At 43.0% G+C, this 23,875-nt stretch overlaps 1 protein-coding gene across 11 annotated transcripts in view; it reads left to right on the forward strand.

Annotated features, from left to right (window-relative positions):
- grb14 (growth factor receptor-bound protein 14) overlaps positions 1-23,875 on the forward strand; it is a 279,490-nt gene that overhangs the window by 214,701 nt on the left and 40,914 nt on the right. For 9 of the 11 annotated variants that reach the window (XR_010975330.1, XR_010975331.1, XM_068035226.1 and 6 more), the window contains 2 exons: positions 8,392-8,502; positions 8,882-8,977. The exons of 1 other annotated variant lie outside the window; for it this stretch is intronic. Coding sequence is in view for 8 of the 10 variants with exons in the window: in XM_068035226.1 (XP_067891327.1) it covers positions 8,392-8,502; positions 8,882-8,977 (207 nt within the window). In the remaining 2 variants the exon portion in view is untranslated. The remainder of the gene's footprint in view (positions 1-8,391; positions 8,503-8,881; positions 8,978-23,875) is intronic. One more of the 11 variants, XM_068035232.1, reaches the window with a different exon arrangement.

Genomic DNA, 23,875 nt, shown 5'->3' on the forward strand with positions numbered 1-23,875 from the left:
TGGTGCCCAGAATTGGGCACAATACTCCAGTTGAATCCAAATCAGTGTTTTATAAAGGTTCATAATAACTTGTTTGCTTTTGATCTCGATGCCTCTATTTATAAAGCCCAGGATCCCGTAGGCCTTATTCACAGCTTTCACAACCTGCCCTGCCACCTTCATTGATTTGTGCATATGTACCCCAAGCTCCCTCTGCTTCTGTACCCACTTTTGAATTGTATCCTTCACTTTATATTGCCTTTCCTCGTTTTTCCTACCAAAATGTATCACTTCAAACTTCGCTGCATTAATTTTCATCTGCCTGTTGTCCACCCATCCCACCAGCCTGTCTATATCCTTTTGAAGTCTATCACTATCCTCCACACAGTTCACAATATTTCAAGTTTTGTATCATCTGCAAATTTTGATATTGTGCCCTGCACATCCAAATCTAGGTCATTAATATAGATCAGGAAAAGCAGTGGTCCTAATTCTGAACCCTGGGAACACCATCCTCCATTCTGAAAATCAAATGTGCACCACTACGCTCTGTTTCCTGTCACTCAGCCAACTTCGTATCCATGCTGCCACTGTTCCTTCATATTCTATGGCTTCAACTTTGCTGACAAGCCTATTATGTGGCACTTTATCAATCGCCTTTTGGAAGTCCATCTACACCACATAAACTGCATTATCCTAATCAACTTAGAATTAGAATTAGAACATTACAGCGCAGTACAGGCCCTTCGGCCCTCGATGTTGCACCGACCTGTGAAACCATCTGACCTACACTATTCCATTTTCATCCATATGTCTATCTAATGACCACTTAAATGCCCTTAAAGTTGGCGAATCTACTACTGCTGCAGGCAGGGCGTTCCACGCCCTTACTACTCTCTGAGTAAAGAAACTACCTCTCACATCTGTCCTATATCTATCACCCCTCAACTTGAAGCTATGTCCCCTCGTGTTTGCCATCACCATCCGAGGAAAAAGACGCTCACTATCCACCCTATCTAACCCTCTGATTATCTTATATGTCTCTATTAAGTCACCTCTCCTCCTCCTTCTCTCCAACGAAAACAACCTCAAGTCCCCCAGCCTTCCCTCCATACCAGGCAACATCCTAGTAAATCTCCTCTGCACCCTTTCCATAGCTTCCACATCCTTCCTATAATGCGGTGACCAGAACTGCACGCAATACTCCAGGTGCGGTCTCACCAGAGTTTTGTACAGCTGCAGCATGACCTCGTGGCTCCGAAACTCGATCCCCCTACTAATAAAAGCTAACACACCATATGCCTTCTTAACAGCCCTATTAACCTGGGTAGCAACCTTCAGGGATTTATGCACCTGGACACCAAGATCTCTCTGTTCATCTACACTACCAAGAATCTTCCCATTAGCCCAGTACTCTGCATTCCTGTTACTCCTTCCAAAGTGAATCACCTCACACTTTTCCGCATTAAACTCCATTTGCCATCTCTCAGCCCAGCTCTGCAGCCTATCTATGTCCCTCTGTACCCTACAACATCCTTCGGCACGATCCACAACTCCACCGACCTTAGTGTCATCTGCAAATTTACTAACCCACCCTTCTACACCCTCTTCCAGGTCATTTATAAAAATGACAAACAGCAGTGGCCCCAAAACAGATCCTTGCGATACACCACTAGTAACTAAACTCCAGGATGAACATTTGCCACCAACCACCACCCTCTGTCTTCTTTCAGCTAGTCAATTTCTGATCCAAAGCTCTAAATCACCTTCAACCCCATACTTCCGTATTTTCTGCAATAGCCTACCGTGGGGAACCTTATCAAACGCCTTACTGAAATCCATATACACCACATCCACTGCTTTACCCTCATCCACCTGTTTGGTCACCTTCTCGAAAAACTCAATAAGGTTTGTGAGGTACGACCTACCCGTCACAAAGCCGTGCTGACTATCTCTAATGAACTTATTCTTTTCAAGATGATTATAAATCCTGTCTCTTATAACCTTTTCCAACATTTTACCCACGACCGAAGTAAGGCTCACAGGTCTATAATTACCAGGGCTGTCTCTACTCCCCTTCTTGAACAAGGGGACAACATTTGCTATCCTCCAGTCTTCCGGCACTATTCCTGTTGACAATGACGACATAAAGATCAAGGACAAAGGCTCTGCAATCTCCTCCCTAGCTTCCCAGAGAATCCTAGGATAAATCCCATCTGGCCCAGGGGACTTATCTATTTTCACACTTTCCAAAATTGCTAACACCTCCTCCTTGTGAACCTCAATCCCATCTAGCCTAGTAGCCTGAATCTCAGTATTCTCAACAACATTTTCTTTCTCTACTGTAAATACTGACGCAAAATATTCATTTAACACTTCCCCTATCTCCTCTGATTCCACACACAACTTCCCACTACTATCCTTGATTGGCCCTAATCTAACTCTAGTCATTCTTTTATTCCTGATATACCTATAGAAAGCCTTAGGGTTTTCCCTGATCCTATCCGCCAATGACTTCTCGTGTCCTGTCCTTGCTCTCCTTAGCTCTCCCTTTAGATCCTTCCTGGCTAGCTTGTAGCTCTCAAGCGCCCTAACTGAGCCTTCACATCTCATCCTAACATAAGCCTTCTTCTTCCTCTTGACAAGCGCTTCAACTTCTTTAGTAAACCACGGCTCCCTCGCTCGACAACTTCCTCCCTGCCTCACAGGTACATACTTATCAAGGACACACAGTAGCTGCTCCTTGAATAAGCTCCACATTTCGATTGTTCCCATCCCCTGCAGTTTCTTTCCCCATCCTACGCATCCTAAATCTTGCCTAATCGCATCATAATTTCCTTTCCCCCAGCTATAATTCTTGCCCTGCGGTATATACCTGTCCCTGCCCATCGCTAAGGTAAACCTAACCGAATTGTGATCACTATCACCAAAGTGCTCACCTACATCTAAATCTAACACCTGGCCGGGTTCATTTCCCAGTACCAAATCCAATGTGGCATCGCCCCTGGTTGGCCTGTCCACATACTGTGTCAGAAAACCCTCCTGCACACACTGGACAAAAACTGACCCATCTAAAGTACTCGAACTATAGTATTTCCAGTCGATATTTGGAAAGTTAAAGTCCCCCATAACAACTACCCTGTTACTCTCGCCCCTGTCGAGAATCATCTTCGCTATCCTTTCCTCTACATCTCTGGAACTATTGGGAGGTCTATAAAAGACTCCCAACAGGGTAACCTCACCTCTCCTGTTTCTAACCTCGGCCCATACTACCTCAGTAGACGAGTCCTCAAACGTCCTTTCTGTCGCTGTAATACTCTCCTTGATTAACAATGCCACACCCCCCCCCCCTCTTTTACCATCTTCTTTGTTCTTACTGAAACATCTAAATCCCGGAATCTGCAACATCCATTCCTGCCCCTGCTCTACCCATGTCTCCGAAATGGCCACTACATCGAGATCCCAAGTACCAACCCATGCTGCAAGCTCACCCACCTTATTCCGGATGCTCCTGGCGTTGAAGTAGACACACTTTAAACCAGGTTCTTGCTTGCCAGTGCCCTCTTGCGTCCTTGTAACCATATCCCTGACCTCACTACTCTCAACATCCTGTACACTGGCACTACAATTTAGGTTCCCATTCCCCTGCTGAATTAGTTTAAACCCCCCCGAAGAGCACTAGCAAATCTCCCCCCCAGGATATTGGTACCCCTCTGGTTCAGGTGAAGACCATCCTGTTTGTAGAGGTTCCACCTACCCCAGAAAGAGCCCCAATTATCCAGGAAACCAAAACCCTCCCTCCTGCACCATCCCTGCAGCCACGTGTTCAACTCCTCTCTCTCCCTATTCCTCGCTTCGCTATCACGTGGCACGGGCAACAACCCAGAGATAACAACTCTGTTTGTTCTCGCTCTGAGCTTCCACCCTAGCTCCCTGAATTTCTGTCTTAAATCCCCATCTCTCTTCCTACCTATGTCGTTGGTGCCTATGTGGACCACAACTTGGGGCTGCTCCCCCTCCCCCTTAAGGATCCCAAAAACACGATCCGAGACATCACGAACCCTGGCACCTGGGAGGCAACATACCAACCGTGAGTCTCTCTCGTTCCCACAGAACCTCCTATCTGTTCCCCTAACTATGGAGTCCCCAATGACTAATGTTCTGCTCCTCTTCCCCCTTCCCTTCTGAGCAACAGGGACAGACTCTGTGCCAGATACCTGTACCCCATTGCTTACCCCTGGTAAGTCGTCCCCCGCAACAGTATCCAAAACGGTATACCTGTTGTTGAGGGAAACGGCCACAGGGGATCCCTGCACTGCCTGCTGGTTCCCTCTCCTTCCCCTGACGGTAACCCATCTACCTACTTCTTTTACCTGAGGTGTGACTACCTCCCCATAACTCCTCTCAATAACCCCCTCCGCCTCCCGAATGATCCGAAGTTCATCCAGCTCCAGCTCCAGTTCCCTAACGCGGTTCTCGAGGAGCTGGAGTTGGGTGCACTTCCCACAGATGCAGTCAGCAGGGACACTCTTGGCGACCCTTACCTCCCACATTCTGCAGGAGGAACATACAACTGCCTTAACCTCCATTCCCACTATTCTAAATTCCCAACAAATCTACTGAAAAACCAAAAACAAAAAGTCAAAACCTTCACTGTTACTTCATCAAAAAAAATTCAATTAGATTAGCATAGCACAATCTGCCTTTTACAAACCCAAAATAAAAACAAAGTGCTGGAAATAGTCAGCAGATCAGGCAGCATCTGTGGACGAGAAACCGTGTCAACATTTCACGTCTGTGACCTTTCATCCAAACATTTGCTTTTTTTATAAATCCATGCCAGCTCTGCTTTGTTAACTTGAACCTCTCCATGAACTGGAAAGGCTTTTGTTCTATTGATTATGCAGCTAGTATGTAATGCTAATCTTTTATCCTGTACCTGAATGCTCAATACCAAACAAACTGCTATAATGTTTCAATCATGCAACAATCTACCATATCAGCCTTCATGTTGCCTTCTGTTGGCTGGTTATCAGGGCTATCTCCTGCAGTCATTAATTATGGCACCGGTAAGGATTTTGCAATCAGAGCAAGAGAACAGATAAAATGAGGCATATGCCACTACAAGAAATGTGAAAGCAGGCTGTAGACATTGTCAAGTCTCACTCAAGTATCTTTCATTTTGGTGGGCGATGGCAATGCAGCCCAGCGAGACTCTGCAGAATAATTGTAGCTCATTGTGCATTACATAACATCACAATGATAGGGCGGCACAGTGGCGCAGTGGTTAGCACCGCAGCCTCACAGCTCCAGGGACCCGGGTTCGATTCCGGGTACTGCCTGTGTGGAGTTTGCAAGTTCTCCCTGTGTCTGCGTGGGTTTTCTCCGGGTGCTCCGGTTTCCTCCCACAAGCCAAAAGACTTGCAGGTTGATGGGTAAATTGGCCATTATAAATTGTCACTAGTATAGGTAGGTGGTAGGGAAATATAGGGACAGGTGGGGATGTTTGGTAGGAATATGGGATTAGTGTAGGATTAGTATAAATGGGTGGTTGATGTTCGGCACAGACTCGGTGGGCCGAAGGGCCTGTTTCAGTGCTGTATCTCTAAACTAAAATGAAGAAAGTCTTAATGCTTCTGGAAGCTGAATGGAATAATAATGGAAAAGGGGAAGCACTCCATTCCCACATGAGAATGGGGCACAGGAAGCGGATGTATAACAGGACAATCAGTAGACATTGAAAGCTGATAAAATGTCAATTTAAGAAAAAAACATTGGCACAGTGACTTAACCATCTGCCTGTGTACCAATCATAAGACCAGAAGTCTACATTGCTATCTTGCAACTCCAGAAAGTTTGTCTTCATGCACAGAAATGTGAAAAGTTGATTTCAAAATTTTGTGACATTCTCAAGTCCTCATTTAATAGTAAATCCTTAGTAGATCTGAGAATGTGGTGGGCTGTCCTCTTGTGTAGCAATTTTTACACCTGATTATTTTGCTAAGCCTTTTGAGGGGATAAGATTCTGTCAACTCTTGGGACTGGTGTTCCACGTAGGCCAGGTAGGAGTAGTACATTTCCTTTCTTTCAGTCGCACTCATTGGGCAGAATTTTCTTCTGCCCTTGGAGGTGGGCAGGGAGGCAGGAGGCAAACAAAATGGCAGGGGCCGCAGTTCCCAACTTTGCTGGGCCACTTTGTCTGCGATGGGGAAGGCGAAGGATGGCATTCCTGCCCCAGGCGAATTGAGGCTCTTAAGTGGCCAATTAATGGCCACTTAGGGGCCTTTTCCCATCTCCACCTCAATTTTGTGGAAGGTGGAGGGGCCTGCCGCCGAGGGGAGATGCTGCAAGTAAAGCCTGGCGCCCTCTTAGCACAGTCAGTGAAGTCCCTCCCTTAGGGGTAATCCAGAGCCCTGGAGGGTCCCCCCAGCAGCAGTTGCGACCACCACTGCCCCATCCTCACCAATCTCCGCCCCCCCCCCCCACCACCTCCGTCACCCTGTCACCAGGGCCTGCCTAAATGACGCCGCGACTCCAACCCCATTCACCTGTGCCGCAGTCTCCTCTGGTCTTTGGTGCTGAAGGGCTCCTGCAGAACTGGCAGTCATCACTTTTCCAGTGGCGCTGCTGGTACTGCAGAGCTGCTGGCCTTCCGATTGGATGGCAACCTCTGGAGGCGGGAGTTCGTCTCTTAAAGTTAATTGGCTGCCCACCATTAAATGGCTTCGGGGATCTGACGGAAGGCCAAGGCAGAGTCTCCCCCACCCTCCCGGCTCACTGCTAGGATCCCTGCTGCCAGGATAAAATGCTGCCCATTTCTTTCTTGGTATCTGTTATTGAATTCAATTTCATGACTTGCTGTAAATTATCTACCTCTGAGTTGCAGTGCTTTAACCACTAAATAATTGTATATTGAAATAACGTTCTCCCAATTTTGTAGTCTTGAATGTCTGTAACTCATTACCAAGAACATTGCACAATATTTAAATTGATTGACCTCAATTTGAGTCCCAGCAAATAATGTATGTAAAATTTGCTGTCACTCCATCAGAAATTAAAGCTGACTTTTTCAAACTATAATTACCAGTACCATATATTACTTCAAACATTGTATGAATGGAATACGAGAGAAAGAGAGAGAAATAATATCCTCCTGGTTAGAAAATATGCATTCCTCAACATTTTACATTCAGTCCTCGCTACTTATGCTGCCCACACTTATGATAGGCAACCATCTGTACCAAGCCATTAAAAATAAGAATCTTCCTTCACCATAGAAAGCAATTACAAAGGTGTCACTTACAACATATTTGGCACGCTTCCTATTTTGAGCAATTCAGTAAGCTTTTTGCATCTTGTTAAGTGTGATTACTTTTTCACCAGTACCTACTATTTAATGGCTCTGATCATTGGCTGCAGGTTAAAAGGAATACATTAACTCTTGTTCTGACCGACAGTTTCAGTCAAAGCCCCCAATCAAAATATACGATTCTGATTGTGGTGGGAGAAACGCACTGATCATTCAATCCCATCGCTCCACAGATTGCCTAACATCATTTAACACATTCCAAATTAAAGAAAGACCTAGTCAAATTGTACCATCTGTTAACCTCCAAATGAGGCTAACCAAACCAGGTGTCTTTAAATCAACAAATTAACTCTTTAATTAGAAGAACTAAATTCTTAAACACTATGAATATAGAAACAACATTTAAAATTGAAAAAAATAGAGTCCTTGCAAATTTACAGTCTAATGTTGCTTGAAGTCCTCACAGAATGTTGTTTGAAGTCCTTCTCCAGCGAATTTCAACAATTAACGACTTGCAAATACTTTCAACAGAATCAATCTGACTTTAGAGTTTTTGAGGGATAAAAGATTGTTACAGTCTAACTTCCCTTTCTTCAATTTAAATTACCAGAGATCTCTATTTTAGCTTGACTTTTTTTTTAGAATTTTGAGAGATAATAATTAAACAGACTAAAATCCTCTTCAGTTTAAATGGTTGAGCACTCTCTTTCCAGGTGTTGTTATCACAGCTGTGTCTTCTGTCTGTGTGTTCTGTTAGAACAAACTGTCTTCAACTACAAGCCAGTTCAAAACTGAATTGTAACAAATGTATCGCATGAGACTGTCGCCCAGTGTCTGTTTCTCTGGTAACGAGAATGCACCCTTTGAATCACAGTTTCCAAATGGCTGTTTCTAAGGCAACAAAAATGCACCTTCCTATAACTCTGAGGCTTGCTGGTTCTTAAAGCAATACTGATCCCTTGCAAGCCTTAAAGGCAAACCGCATATTCCGAAAAAAAACTACAGGATCTTGACAATGTCAGGACAGATTTCCTTGTCATTTAAAATTCACTCATTTCTTAATTGTACATTAATAATCAACTATTTTCCTGCCATAATCACAGGAACCAAGACATTTACAGTTCGTTGCTGAGTTCAGTGAAAGCAATGTTTACACACTATTATCAGGAAGGAAGATGTATGGAGCTCCAACAAATTTTGGATTCTGTATAAAGGTATACCTTTTCTGTTGAATGGAAATCCAACTACGAATAGTTATCATGTATTTTGGGCATGTATATCCTTTTTCCCCAAACTGGAACAAAAGATAAAGGATTAGCTTCTTCTGCATTGTGTAATTTGTGTTTTCAGGTACAATGCTAACTGCAGGCTCGGCTTATCCATCAATTTGCAGAAAAATACTTTTCTGTAGGGATTACTGTTGTATGTTTAAAGTATCTGTTAACTGAACACAAATGCGATTGAAGGAGATAAAAGGAACAGTCATAATTACCAGGGTTTCATTTGGAAGACTTTTAATATTTAAAAAAAATTCCAACAGGTATTATTGTCAAGATATGCATTAATTCTAACCACTCTGCTGTGACCTTCCAGCGTCACAAATCAGGAGGTACCAGAGACCTGAAGTTGCTTTGTGCAGAAGATGAGCAGAGCAGGACATGCTGGGTGACAGTGGTTCGGCTTTTTAAGGTAATATTTATATTGTTATGATAGTGTTTAAAAAAAAAAGGATCCATTTTATGTTTATAAAAGTTTTTTTAAAATACATATTTATTTGTAAAATGGTTAAAGGCAGCCTTTTACGTTTCTTTATTCTCTAGCAGTATTGTGTGCATGCATATGCGAGTGTATCCATTACATATTCATTGAATGCTTTCTGCTTTTATATCCCAACTTTGCTGACTAGCAATTTGGTATGCAAGTTTGCCTGATTTACTTTGAGTATTTTAAAACAGTAAAATGTAAGCTTCAAATTGCACTTCAACTTTTTGTTAGCTGAATTGTCAATGGGCTAAAATTTATACTCCCACCGCCAAAATCTCACCTGCGCAGGCTACACATTGTGGAGCCGCCACGATATTAAGTGTGGCAGCTCATTTAAATAGCTGGGGCAGACTGTTCCCCTCCCACCCCGATGACATGGAAGGGGCGGGCTGTCCGTCCCCAGCAATGGCGTCAGCTTCCTATGCGCAGGCGCTGACATCACTTTTAAAGGGCTTCGAGACCTGCCATTCAAGTTAAATGTTTAAAGATACGTTGATTCAAAAAATGTAAATAAATGTATCTTACCCATCTCCCACCTCCCCAATAACCATAGAATTAATTACTTGTCCTCTTCCTCCAACCCCAAAACACTTACCTTATCCACCTGACCACCTCCCCACCCCAAAGTGCATAAACTTTATACTGTAACCCTTCCCACCATCCCCTACACCTACATGATATGATTTTGCCCCCCTCCGCACTGAGAAACTTCCTCCTCCACCCTCCTCACCAGGGTTCTGCCTCGGTTCCCCGGACAGAGATCCGAAGGTGTGGGAGTGCCGGCCAGTGGCACGAAGATTGCACCGGGACAGATGGCGGGAACATAAGTGTACTTAATTAATTAATTTAAATTTATTTAAATATGCTAATGATGGTCCCGTAGCCAAGCGACGGGGGGTCCTCCACGAGGCCTCGCTGCCGCTGGCAATATCAGGCCGGGCACTCCCTGCGTCGGAGTGCGTAGTAGCCCTCTCCTGGAGGCATTTTCCTGCCCCCCCCCCCCGCCCCAACCCCCAACGTTGGGGCGTCTGTAAAGTTCAGCACAACATAAAAATGTGTAAAGTTTCACTGGAAATTCTTTTTAAAATGTTCTTGAGTCCAGCACATTAATAAGTGACTAAGGCACTGGGATTCTCATCCTTTGGGTATCACGAGCAAGGGTTCAAGTCCTGGCCTCATCATTGGGACAGTCATGAATGGCAACGTTAGCATTGCATTTACTTGGGCTCAGCCAGCCAATTTGGCACTTCCAAAAAGACAGTAACTCTCAATGCTAGTATTGCAGTACTGGGTTTTTGATAATTCAAAAGTTTTGAAGGAATTGTATCCCCTTTTTAAAAGTGAAACAAACACAGCGATCTGTGCAGCAGATCAAATATAAGTTTTGTTTATATAACATGATTCCTTTAATGCTTTATTAAAAACCTGTAAATGTCTTCTCAAACCTGCTTTTTGGATCAAAATCTCTGCTAATGTGACTTCACTTAAATGGAAACAGTCCATATTACAGGCTATCTCATCAAAAGCAGTTGAGTCATCTCCATTTTGATAGATTATTTAACGTGGAGCAAAGGTGGATAAATGAAGGTCAGCTATAGATCAGCCATGATCTAATTGAATGGTGGAACAGGCTGGAGGGGCTGAATGGCTTACCTGTGTTCCTTCCTAATGAGTGTTTACTGCAAAGATCATTCAGGTATTGGAAACTTAATATTGATTACCTTGCTGTGAGAAAGAAATAAAGCTAATTGTTTGGAATTGATGACATAATGGGGTAGTGAGATTCTGTTGCAGTAGAACTTTCAAGAGAGTACCTGATACTGGTATTGATTGACCGCTTTCTGTTTGGAACCTGCCTGACCAAGAAGAATTATAGAATGGTTACAGCACAGACGGAGGCCATTCAGCTTGTTGTATCTGTGCTGGCTCTCTGCAAGAGCAACTCATTTAGTCCCACTCCCCTGCTTTTCCCCATCGCCCTGCAAATTTATTTTTCTCTACATATATTATCCAATTCTCTTTTGAACACCTCAATTGAATCTGCCTCCAGCACACACTCAGGCAGTGCATTCAAATCCTAACCACTCACTGCGTTTTAAAAAAAGTTTTTCTTCATGTCGCTATTGCTTCTTTTGCCAATCACCTTAAATTGGTGTCCTTTTATTCTCGATCCTTTCGGCAATGGGAAAAGTTTCTCCCTATCTACTCTGTCCAGACTCCTCATGATTGTGAACACCTCTATCAAATTTCCCCTTAATCTTCTCTTCTCCAAAGGAACAACCCCAGCTTCTCCAGTCTATCCATGTAACTGAAGTTCCTCATCCCTGCAACCATTCTTGTGAATATTTTCTGCACTCTCTCTAATACCTTAACATCTTTCCTAAATTGTGGTGCCTAGAACTGGACACAATACTCCAGTTAAGGCCGAACAATGCTTTATCTTGTTTTTGTACTCTATGCCTGTATTTATAAAGGCCAGGATCCCGTATGCTTTATTAACAGCCATCTCAACCTGCCCTGCAACCTTCAATGATTTGTGCACATATACTCCTCGGTCCTCTGCTCCAGCGCCAGCTTTAGAATTGTACCCTTTAATTTATATTGCCTCTCTTTGTTCTTCCTACTAAAATGAATCAGTTCACACTTTTCTGTGTGAAATCTCATCTGCCATTTGTCTGCCCATTCTATCAGCTTGCCTATGTCCTCTTGAAGTTTATCACTATCTTTCACACAGTTGACAATACGTCCAGGTTTTTGTCATTCACAAATTTTGAAATTGTGCCCTGTACATGCAAGTCTAGGTCATTAATATAGATCAAGAAAAGCAGAGATCCTAACACTGACTCCTGGGAAACCCCAAGATATATCTTCCTCCAGTCTGAAAAACAACCATTTCCAACTACTCTATTTCTTGTCAGTCAGCCAATTTTGTATCACTACTGCTACTGCCTCTTTTATTCCATGGGCTCTAACTTTGCTGACAAACCTCTTATGTGGCACTTTATTAAATGCCTATTGGAAATCCATGTCCACCACATCAACCACATTAGCTCATCAAAAAACTCAAGCAAGTTAGTTAAACAATTTGTCCTTAGCAAATCCATGCTGGATTTCCTTAATTAATCCATATTTGTCCGAGTGACTATTAATTTTGTCCTGAATTATCGTTTCTAAAAGCTTTCCCACCTCTGAAGTTAAACAGACTGAACTGTAGTTATTTGGCTCGACCTTACAGCGTTTCTTGAACAATGGTATAACATTTGCAATTCTCCAGTCCTCTGGCACCACCCTGTATCTAAGGAGGATTGGAAGATTTTGGCCAGTGCTTCTGTAATTTCCCCCCTGACTTCCCTCGGTATCCTTGGATGCATCTCATCCAGTTCTGGTGACTTATCTATTTTAAGTACAGCCCGCCTTTCTAATACCTCCTTTATCAATTTTTAATCTGTCCAGTGTCTCAACTCTTTCTCATTCACCATGAATTGGGCAGCATCTTCTTCCTTGGTAAAGACAGATGCAAAGTATTCATTTAATAGCTCAACCATGACCCTGCCTGCATGCATAAATTCTCTTTGGGTCCCTAATTGGCCCCACTCCTCCTTTTACCGTCCTTTTACTGTTTGTATGCCGATAGAGGACTTTTGGATTCCCTTTTATGTTCGCTGCTGCTCTCTTCTCATACTCTCTCTTTGCTTCTCTTGTTTGTTTTTTCACTTCCCCTCTGAACCTTCTATATTTTAGCCAGGTTCTCAATTATATTATCCACCTGACATCTGTCAAATGTACCCTTTTATCTGCTTCATCTTGGAGGTGTGCAAAGGAAACCCTACCCAAGTCCGAATGCTGGACCCGGAGGCCTGACCCGACCCGAGCCCGACACATGCCGTCTGCTCAGGTAGCGGGCCTTTACCCATGTACTGATGTAAAGGCTTGCCACCCGATCCGACCTCGACAGGTCCCGATGACGTGTCGGGTTCGGGTCGGGTCAGGTCGGACTTCTAGATCTGGAATTCGGGCTTGTGTCGGGATTCCTTTGCAAACCTCTACTTCATCTTACTTTCTATCTCCATTGTCAACTAGGGAGCTCTGGATTTGTTTGTCCGACCTTTCCCCCTCATGGGAATGTGCCTGGACTGGACCCAAACTATCTCCACTTTAAAGACAGACCATTATTCATTTACAGTTTTGCCTGCCAATCTTTGATTCCAATTTACTTAGGCCAGATCTATTCTCACTCCATTGACAAGATGTTTGCTTTTTGCTGAACAGGTTTTGACAGGCAAATTGAGGAGTTTCTGTTTCTGAAAGATGTAAGCGGGTTAAATGCTGTAGTGAACTGTAATAAATGTTGCTTTTTTTTTGTTTTGTAACAGATTTGGTAAAGATAGTGAAATCTTGCTGTCAGAAGTGGTTCTTTACTGCCAGTATGAGAAATAATATTTGCAGAGTACACATGCCCAACACTGTGCAGAGCCTCTGCTGCGGTCAATTTTGGTTTGTCTGCGTTGTTTGAAAAGATACCATAGAAACACTGAATGCTAGTGCTAATTTTGATTGTGTTGGCTTAGCGGATGTTGATTCCAACAGATTAAAAAATCTGAATTAATAGCAGTTACTTATGAGGTAATGACAAGTCATCTGAGAAAATCAAAATGAGACACTTGAATTTATATAGCATCTTGTCATGTATCTTAGAAATATCTTCAACTTTTACACATACAATGAATTACTTAGATGTGCAATGATTATGTAGGCAAATATGGCAGCTGTTATTCAGACAGCAAAATCCCACAAACAGCAATTGTTGAGCAGTTAATCTATTTCTTTTTTGATGTTATTGATTCAGGGAGAAACTTTGACAGAATACGGGGAAAATTTCCTGTTCTTATTTTGAATAACACCATGGAATCCTTAATATTCACCAGAACTATAACATTTTGGTAACATTTTTGAAAAAGGTGACAACAGTTCCAGGCAATTACAGACCTAGTAGTTATGCATTGATATTGGATAAAATTATGGATTTTATTACTTAGAATATGTTGAAGATTATCTATAAGATGATAAATGCAGTCAACACAAGTTCAGAAGGTTAAGGGTCTATTTTACTAACCTTGACGTTTTTGAGGAAACGGCTATAGGAAAAACTTAATGAATTTATAACTTGACTTCCAAAAAGTCTTTGATAAAGTTCTGCACCAAAGATTATTAAAATAGCAGAACTTAAAGATAAAACATTGAATAAACAGAATTTTAAACAGGTTTAAAACAATATTATATAGAGCAGAAATTAAAACAGAAAATGCTAGAAGTACTCAGCTGTGCTGATGAAATGTCACAGACCTGAAACATTAAATCTGTTTCTCTTTTCACAGATGTTGCCAGACCTGGTGAATATTTCCAACATTTTCTGTTTTTATTCCATATTTCCAGCATCTGCAGTATTTTGCTTTTTTATTATACACAGCAGCTCATCTTCAGTCTATCTTAAATCAATTGCTCAGTAAAACATGACAGATGCTTGATTGAGAAGGGGCTGGCTGTAAGTTGGACACACAAACTGATGCATAACACTGTTACCATTCACACCTGGATGATTATAAAATATAATCAGACAGTGTCCATCAGTTTGCTCAAATCTGGAAGATATCAACTATTTCTTCAATTCTGTTTTCAGAATTGTTGAGTAACACCATACTGACGTTCACTTTCAGTTGGAGCAGATCTCCAGGTGGCATCCCTTCACCCCTCCTCTCACAGGTTGCCTCTAGTTGGCCTGTTAATATTGGGTTTTAACACCCAATCCCACCCGATCAACCCATACAAGACAAGGCACTTGCTGGAGTCTATGGGAGCAAAATGAAAGCAAGAAACAGTCTGTTATGAAGAAGAGAAAATATATTTTTTTCTTACCCACAAGTGATATTTTGGAGGTTGGTAAGTGGAAAGGGAAGAAAGATTGGCAGGTGAACTATCTATTTTGTTTTCTTTGGGCAGTGAAAGCAATGGAGAGTGAAAGAGGTAATTGTGAGATGGGTGGACTGCTTTGCAGTTTGACATTTTTATAACTCTTAACATTCATCATTTTGGTGTTTGCTATGGGAAAAGGGGAAATATAAGAGGTTAATATTTAACAATTACTGCTGCTGCCCAGAGACAGGAAGAGAAGTTGTCAGGTGCATAAGTAACTTTTTATAATAAATCTTCCCTATACCTTAGCCAGGAAGTGTTTGGGTGATGAAACCAAAACTTATTGCACTTTCCAAACAGTTCATCCATCTGGGTCAAGATTTCAGCAGTCCACACCACTACAGTCTTTGTCAAGCCACTTTTTTTTTGAGGCTATGCAGTCAAGCTGTCCCTTTTCCATAGGGTTTGATAGTCACTAATTACTTCAATAATCTCAATTGAATACCTGTCAGTTGGAACTAGTAATCAAGCAATATAGTCATTAATTCTTTTATATATTAAATGCATAGTGTTCTCCCTTTTATAGTTTTTTTTACATAGGATATATGGCATGGAAGCAGGCCATTCGGCCCAACCAGTCCACCCTGCTGCTAATGCTCCACTCGAGCCTCTGCCTGTCTTTCATCATCTAAGCATATCATCATTACCTTCTATTCCCTTCTCTCTCATATGCTTGTCTAGCTTCCCCTTAAATGCATCTATATTATTTGCTTCAACCACTCTCTGCAGTATTGAGTTCTGCATTCTCATCACTCTTTGGGTAAAGAAGTTTCTTCTGAATTTCTTTATTGGATTTCTTAGTGACCATGTTGTATGATGGCCACTTGTTATGCCTTTCCTCACAAGTGGAAACATTGGATTTTAAGCAGCCCTTGACGTCGAGATCTGTGATTGGGTACTCCGGATGAGGCCTGCCACTGACCTCGATACCAGCAGGGCCCAGCCCGATCCTCCTGGCTGCGGCAAGGCTCTGTGGTGTCGCACCCCACTGCCGCTGGGCGACGGGACCACACTCCACATAATCAAATTAATAAAATTAATACATTTACATATACTCTCCCACGATCTTGAGGGCCGGCCACCATCTTCGGCGTGGCAGCCGGCATTCCTGTGCCTTCAAATTCCCGTTCGGGGAAACATGCTGCGACATTGGTGGGGAGGAGGTAAGTTTATCATGGTGGTGGAGGGGTTGGGGGGGAACGGGGCCAAATAAATGTCATGGGTGTAGGGGATGGTGGGAAGGGTTGTACTTTAAACTTTGTTAAAGATAAGTGTTTTTTGGGGGAAATCGCAAATAGTTAATGTCATTGTCATCGGGGGTGGGAGAGGGATGAAAGAAATGTATTCATTTAATTTTATTGTATGTATCTTTAAATATTTAAATGATTGAAAAGAGCGCAGAGAGCAGGGAGCGGCTTCGTTGAAAAGAGCAGGGAGAGGCTTCATTGAAAAGAGGGCGGAGAACGGGGACAGGCTATCCTATCCCCTATCCTATTGGATCCTCTGCTCAGTGGAACGAGCTCGTTCAAGAAAATCACCTTTTGGCATCACAGGCAAGCAGGTAGGTGATTGGTTGGGGAAAAAGCTACCTGTTTGGTGAGTATCTGGTAAATCATAGTCATAGAGTTATACAGCACAGAAACAGGCCCTTAGGCCCACCGTGCCCATGCCAGCCATCAAGCCTATCTATTCTAATCCCATTTTCCAGCACTTGGCCCGTAGCCTTGTATGCTATGGTGTTTCAAGTGCTCATGTAAATACTTCTTAAATGTTGTGAGGGTTCCTGCCTCTACCACCCCTTTAGGCAGTGTGTTCCAGATTCCAACTACCCGCTCGATGAAAATTTTTTTCCTCAAATCCTCTCTAAACCTCCTGCCCCTTACCTTAAATCTATGCCCCCTGGTTATTGACAACTCCACGAGGGGAAAAAAGTTTCTTCCTATCAACCCTATCTCTTCTTTCTTCTTTGGCCTCCTTGTCTCGAGAGATGATGGGTAAATGCCTAGAGGTGGTCAGTGGTTTGTGGAGCAGCTGGAGTAGCTATAAAGGCCAATTCTAGAGTGACAGACTCTTCCACAGGCGCTGCAGATAAAATTGGTTGTCGGGGCTGTTACACAGTTGGCTCTCTCGTTGCACTTCTGTCTTTTTTCCTGCCAACTGCTAAGGCTCTTCGACTCACCCCTCTTTAGCCCCGCCTCTATGGCTGTCCGCCAGCTCTGGCGATCACTGGCCACTGACTCCCACGACTTGCGGTCAATGTCACAGGACTTCATGTCGTGTTTGCACACATCTTTAAAGCGGAGACATGGATGGCTGGTGGGTCTGATACCAGTGACGAGCTCACTGTACAATGCATCCTTGGGGATCCTGCTATCTTCCATGTGGCTCACGTGGCCAAGCCATCTCAAGCGCCGCTGGCTCAGTGGGGTGTATTTGCTGGGGATGCTGGCCTTCTCAAGGACTTCAGCGTTGGAGATACGGTCCTGCCACCTGATACCCTATCTATGCCCCTCATATTTTAGTATACCTCAATCAGGTCCCCCCTCAGCCTTCTCTGCTCTATGGAAAACAACCCTAGCCTATCCAGTCTCTCTTCATAGCTGAAAAGCTCCAGCACAGGCAACATTCTGGTGAATCTCCTCTGCACCCTCTCCAGTGCAATCATCCTTCCTTAAGTGTGGCGACCAGAACTGTACACAATACTCCAGCTGTGGCCTAACTAGCGTTTTGTACAGATCCATCACAACCTCCCTGCTCTTGTATTAGTTTAGTTTAGTTTAGTGATACAGCACTGAAACAGGCCCTTCAGCCCACTGAGTCTGTGCCGACCATCAACCACCCACCACCCATTTATACTAATCCTACACTAATTCCATATTCCTACCACATCCCCACCTGTCCCTATATTTCCCTATCACCTACCTATAATAGGTAAATTGGCCATTAGCAATTGCCCCTATCAACCTGCAAGTCTTTTAGCTTGTGGGAGGAAACCGGAGCGCCCGGAGGAAACCCACGCAGTCACAGGGAGAACTTGCAAACTCCACACAGGCAGTACCCAGATTCTGTGCCTCGACTAAGAAAGACAAGTATCCCATATGCCTTCCCAACAACCTTATCTACCTGTGCTGCTGCTTTCAGTGATCTATGGACAAGTACACCAAGGTCCCTCTGACCCTCTGTATTTCCTAGGGTCCAACCATCCATTGTATATTCCCTTGCCTTGTTAGTCCTCCCAAAATGCATCACCTCACACTTCTCAAGATTAAATTCCACTGCTCCACCCATCTTACCAGCCCATCGATGTCATCCTGTAATCTAAGGCTTTCCTCCTCTCTATTTATGACACCACCAATTTTCATGTCACCTGCGAACTTACTGATCATACCTCCTCTATTCTCGTCTAAATCTTTAAAGTACACTACAAACAGCAAGGGTCCCAGCACCGATCCCTGTGGTACACCACTAGACACAGGCTTCCAATCGCAAAAACAGCCCTCGAACATCACCCTCTACCTCCTGCCACTAAGCTAATACTGGATCCAATTTGCCAAATTGCCCTGGATCCCATGGGCTGTTACCACCTTGACCAATCTCCCATGTGGGACCTTATCAAAAGCCTTACTGAAGTCCATGTAGACTACATCAACTGCTTTACCCTCATCTACACACTTAGTCACCTCCTCAAAAAATTCAATTATATTTGTTAGACATGATCTCCCCCTGACAAAGCCATACTGATGATCCTTGATTAATTCCTGCCTCTCCAAGTGGAGATTAATGCTGTCCCTCTGAATTTGTGATTAAAGTCTATTCTAATCCTAACGTTTAAAATAGTGAAGGAACTAGTGATAAGCTTAATAAATTATATAAAAAAATAAAAATAAAATAAATAATTGAATAAAATAATTAAGTAGTTAATTGGAACACATTAAGGATGGCAGGACAGGTGATGTGTCACGGCTGCAGAATGTGGGAGCTCCTGGATGCCAGTGTGATCTAGGGCAAACACGTCTGCAGTAAGTGTTTGCGGCTCGAAGAGCTTCAGCACAGAGTCATTGAACTGGAGTCCGAGCTGCAGACACTGCGACATATCAGGGAGGGGGAAAGTTATCTGGACATTTTGTACCAGGAGGTGGTCACACCCCTTAGATAGGGTCTTCTGATTTGGTCAGTGGTCAGGGACAGGAGAATGTGGCTGCAGCTGAGGCAGGTAAGGGGATCCAGAGGGCAGGAGTGCAGGAGCCTCAGCCTTTGCGATTGTCCAACAGGTTTGAGGTTCTTTCAGCTTGTTTGGATAATAGTGGGGGCTGCAGGGTGGATGAGCAACCCGACCATGGTACAGAAAGCCATTTAAGTGGAGTGGGGAAAAAAGGGATGCACTGGTAGTAAGGGACAGTATAGTTAGAGGGATTGACACTGTTCTCTGCAGCAAAGAGTGAGAGGCCAGATGGCTGTGTTGCCTGCCCAGTGCCAGGATTTGGGAGATCTACTCAGGGCTGGAGAGGAATTTACAGTGAATGGGGGAGGATCCAGTCGTCATGGTCCATTTAGGTACCAACAATATAGGCAGGACAAGGAAAGAGTTTTGGCACAGTTTGCATGAGGAACTAGTCACCAAATTAAGAAGCAGAGCCTCAAAGGTAATAATCTCTGGATCATTATCTGAGCCACGTGCATATTGGCATAGGGCAAATAAGATTAGAGAAATTAATGCGTGGCTCAAAGACTGGTGTGGTAGAAGTAGGTTCCGGTTCATGGGGCACTGGTACCAGTACTGGGGAAAGTGGTGCCTGTACCGTTGGGACGGTCTACACCTGAAACAGGCTGAGGCTGGTGTTCTAGTGAGCTGCATAACTAGGGAAGTAGATAGGGTTTTAAACTGAATAGTGGGGACAACGGATCAAATTTGGGAAGTTATGGTAAATCAAGGAGTAGAGACCAGGCAAGAGAGAAAGCTATTAATATGGGAAATATTGGATAAACAGACTGTGACAGAAAGGAACAGAGCGTACAAACCTAAGAGTAAATCGACAGATAAGGCTAGAGGTTACAAAAATAATAAAAGGTTGAAACTAAAGGCTCTGTGTCTGAATGCACGTAGCATTCGAAATAAAACAGATTAACTGAGAGTGCAAATAGAAATAAATAAGTATGATCTGATAGTCATTACAGAGACATGTCTGCAGGATGACATAGATTGGGACCTGAATATTGAAGGGTACATGGCATTTAAGAAGGTCAGGAACCTAGGAAAAGGTGGAGGGGTAGCTCTGTTAATTAATGATGGTATTAGTGCAATAGAGAGGGATGACCTAAGTTCAGGAAACCAGGATGTATAAGCAGTTTGGGTTGAGATGAGAAATCATAAAGGCAAGAAGTCACTTGTGGGATTGGTGTACAGGCCACCTAACATTAACCACACTGTAGGACAGGGTATAAAGGAAGAAATAATGACGATTCATCAGAAAGGTACAGTGATAGTTATGGGGGATTTTAGCCTGCATATAGATTGGAAAAATCAGATGGGCAAAGGTAGCCTAGATGAGGAGCACATAGAATGTTTTAGAGATAATTTCTTGGAACAGTACATTCTGGAGCAACCAGAGAGCAGGCTATACTAGACCTGATGTTGTGCAACGAGATAAGATTAATTAATAACCTCATAGTTAAGGCACCCCTAGGTAGCAGCAATCATAATATGATTGAATTTTACATTCAGTTTGAGGGAGAGAAGAGTGGGTCCAAGACTAGTATTTTAAACCTAAATAAGGGCAATTATGAGGGCATGAAGTGAACTGGCAAATCAGGTTAAGGGATAGGTCAATAGAGATGCCTGGGCAGATATTTAAGAGGATATTTCCGAATACACAGAATAGATACATTTCAACGAGAAAGAAAAATTCCAAGGGTTGGACCCGCCATCCGTTAACAAAAACAGTTAAAGATAGTATCAAACTTAAAGAAAAAGCATATGATTGCACAAAGTTGGGAGTCAGGTCAGAAGACTGGACAGAATATTAAAAAAAGCAAAGAATGACTAAAAGATTGATAAGGAAGGTAAAATTAGAGTATGAGAGAAAGCTAGCCAGAAACATAGAGACAGACAGTAAGAGTTTCTATAGATATTTTAAAAAGAAAAAAGTTAACAAAGTGAGCATTGGTCCTATAGAAAGTGAATCTGGGGAATTAATAATGGATAATAAGGAGCTGGCAGATGAATTGAACAGGTATTTTGCACCAGTCTTCACTATTGATGGTACAAGTAACATCCCAGTATTAGCTGTAAGTCAGGAAATGGAAGGGAGGGAGGAAAACAAGAAAATTACAATCACTAGGGAAGTGGTACTGAACAAATTGTTGGAGCTGCAGGCTGACTAATCCCCGTGCCCTGATGGACTTCCTCCTAGGGTATTAAAAGAAGTGACTAGTGAGATAGTTGATGCGTTAGTTTTAATTTTCCAAAATTCCCTAGATTCGGGGATGGTTCCGTTAAACTGGAAAATAGCGATTGTAACTTCTTTATTCAAAAAAGGAGGGAGACAGAAAGCAGGAAAGTACAGGCCAGTTAGGTTAACATCTGTCTTAGGGAAAATGTTAGAAGTTATTATTAAAGATGTTATAGCAGGGCATTTAGAAAAATTCAAGGTAATCAGGCAGAGTCAACATGGTTTTGTGAAAGGGAAATCATGTTTCACCAATTTATTGGAGTTCTTTGAGGGAGTTACATGTGCTGTGGATAAACGGGAACCGGTGGATGTACTGTACTTAGATTTCCAGAAGACATTTGATAGGGTGCCACATCAAAGGTCATTGCAGAAAATAAAAGCTCATGGTGGAGGGGTAACATGTTGACATGGTTAGAAGATTGGCTAGCTAACAGGAAACAGAGTAGGCATAAATGGGCCTTTTTCTGTTTGGCAAGATGTAATCAGTAGTGTGCCACAGGGATCTGTGCTGGGGCCTCATCTTTTTACAGTATATATAAATGACTTAGATGAAGGGACGAAAGTTATGGTTGCTAAATTTGCTGATGACACAAAGAAAGGTAAGAAAGAAACTAGAGAAGAGGACATAAGGGGGCTACAAAGGGATATAGATAGGTTACGTGAGTGGGCAAAGACCTGGCAAATAGAGTATAATGTGGGAAATTGTCCATTTTGGCAGGATGAATATAAAAGAAGCATATTATCTAACTGGTGAAAGATTGCAGAGCTCTGAGATGCAGAGGGATCTGGGTGTCCTTGTGCATGAATCGCAAAAGGTTACTATGCAGGTACAGCATATAATTAGGAAAACTAATAGAATGTTATCGTTTATCGCGAGGGGAATTGAGTACACAAGTAGGGAAGTTATGCTTCAGCTATACAGGGCATTGTTGAGACCACTTCTGAAGTATTGTGTACAGTACTGGTCTCCTTATTTAAGGAAGGATGTAACTGGGTTGGAGGCAATACAGAGAATGTTTACTAGACGAATACCTGGAATGGGCAGGCTGTCTTACGAGGAAAGATTGGACAGGCTAGGCTTGTATCTGCTGGAATTTAGAAGAGGCGACTTGATTGAAACACAAGATCCTGAGCGGTCTTGACAGGGTGGATGTGGAAAGGATGTTTCCCCTTGTGGGAAAATCTCTTACTAAGGGTCACTGTTTAAAAATAAGGGGTTGCCCTTTTAAGAGAGATGAGGAGAAATTTTTCTCTCAGGGTTGTGAATTTTGGAATTCTCTTCCTCAAAAGGCAGTGGAAGCAGAGTCTTTGAATATTTTTAAGGCAGAGGTACATAGATTCTTGATGAGCAAGGGGGTGGAAGGTTATTAGGGATAGGTGGAAATGTGGAGTAATCAGTTCAGCCATGAACTTATTGAATGGCGGAGCAGGCTTGAAGGGCCGAGTGGCCTACTCCTCTCCTAATTCATATGGTCGTATCACCTGGCGGGGTTGACTGCCCTTTAAAAATGGCATAATTGCCGGCGCACAGGCAGCTGATGCCATTGCCGGGAACAGACAGCAACCCCCCCTCCACGTGATTGGGGGGGCGCAGGCCGCCCTGACTATTTAAATGGGCCGCAGATTGCGGTGGCTCTTTGGCATGCGGCCCGCATGGGCGGGCCACCAGTTTTTGAGCTTGCTACCGATGCCTATAAAATCCAACCCATTATCTCTGTATCTGCTCCATCACAACCTTTCATCATTTTAAAGACCTCTATTGGTTCTCCCCTCAGCCTTCCATTTTCAAGAGAAAAGAGACCCCAGCTTGTTCATCCTTTCCTGATTAATATACCCACCCATTTCTGGTATCATTCCTGTAAATCTTCTCTCTACCCTCTCCAGTGCTTCTATCTCCTTTTTATAATATGGCAACCAGAATTGCGCACAGTGTGTGGTCTAACTAAGGTTCGATACAGATTTAGCATAACTGCCCTACTTTTCAATTCTATTCCTCTAGAAATAAAGCCTTGGTTTGCTTTTTTTTAAATGGCATTGCTAACCTGTGGCACAACTTTTACTGATTGGTATATTTGTACTGCAAGATCCCTTTGTTCCCTTACCCCACCTAGACTCTCACCATCCAAGTAATGTGACCTCCCTACCAAAATGTACTACCTCACAGTTACGTGTTGAACTTAATTTGATAATTATTTGCCCATTCTGCAAATTTATTAATGTCCCTTTGTTGCAGTCCTTCTCAGTATTGATTAACCCCACCCCCTCTCCAATTTGCTGTCATCCACAATTTAGAAATTGTGATTTTTGATTCCAAAGTCCAAATTGTTCATGTAAATTATGAGCGGCAGTGGTCCCAGTGCTGATCCTTGTGGAACACCACTTGTCACCTTCTGCCACCCTGAAT

The sequence above is a fragment of the Heterodontus francisci genome, chromosome 7 (genome assembly GCF_036365525.1).
Source record: "Heterodontus francisci isolate sHetFra1 chromosome 7, sHetFra1.hap1, whole genome shotgun sequence".
NCBI lineage: Eukaryota > Metazoa > Chordata > Chondrichthyes > Heterodontiformes > Heterodontidae > Heterodontus > Heterodontus francisci.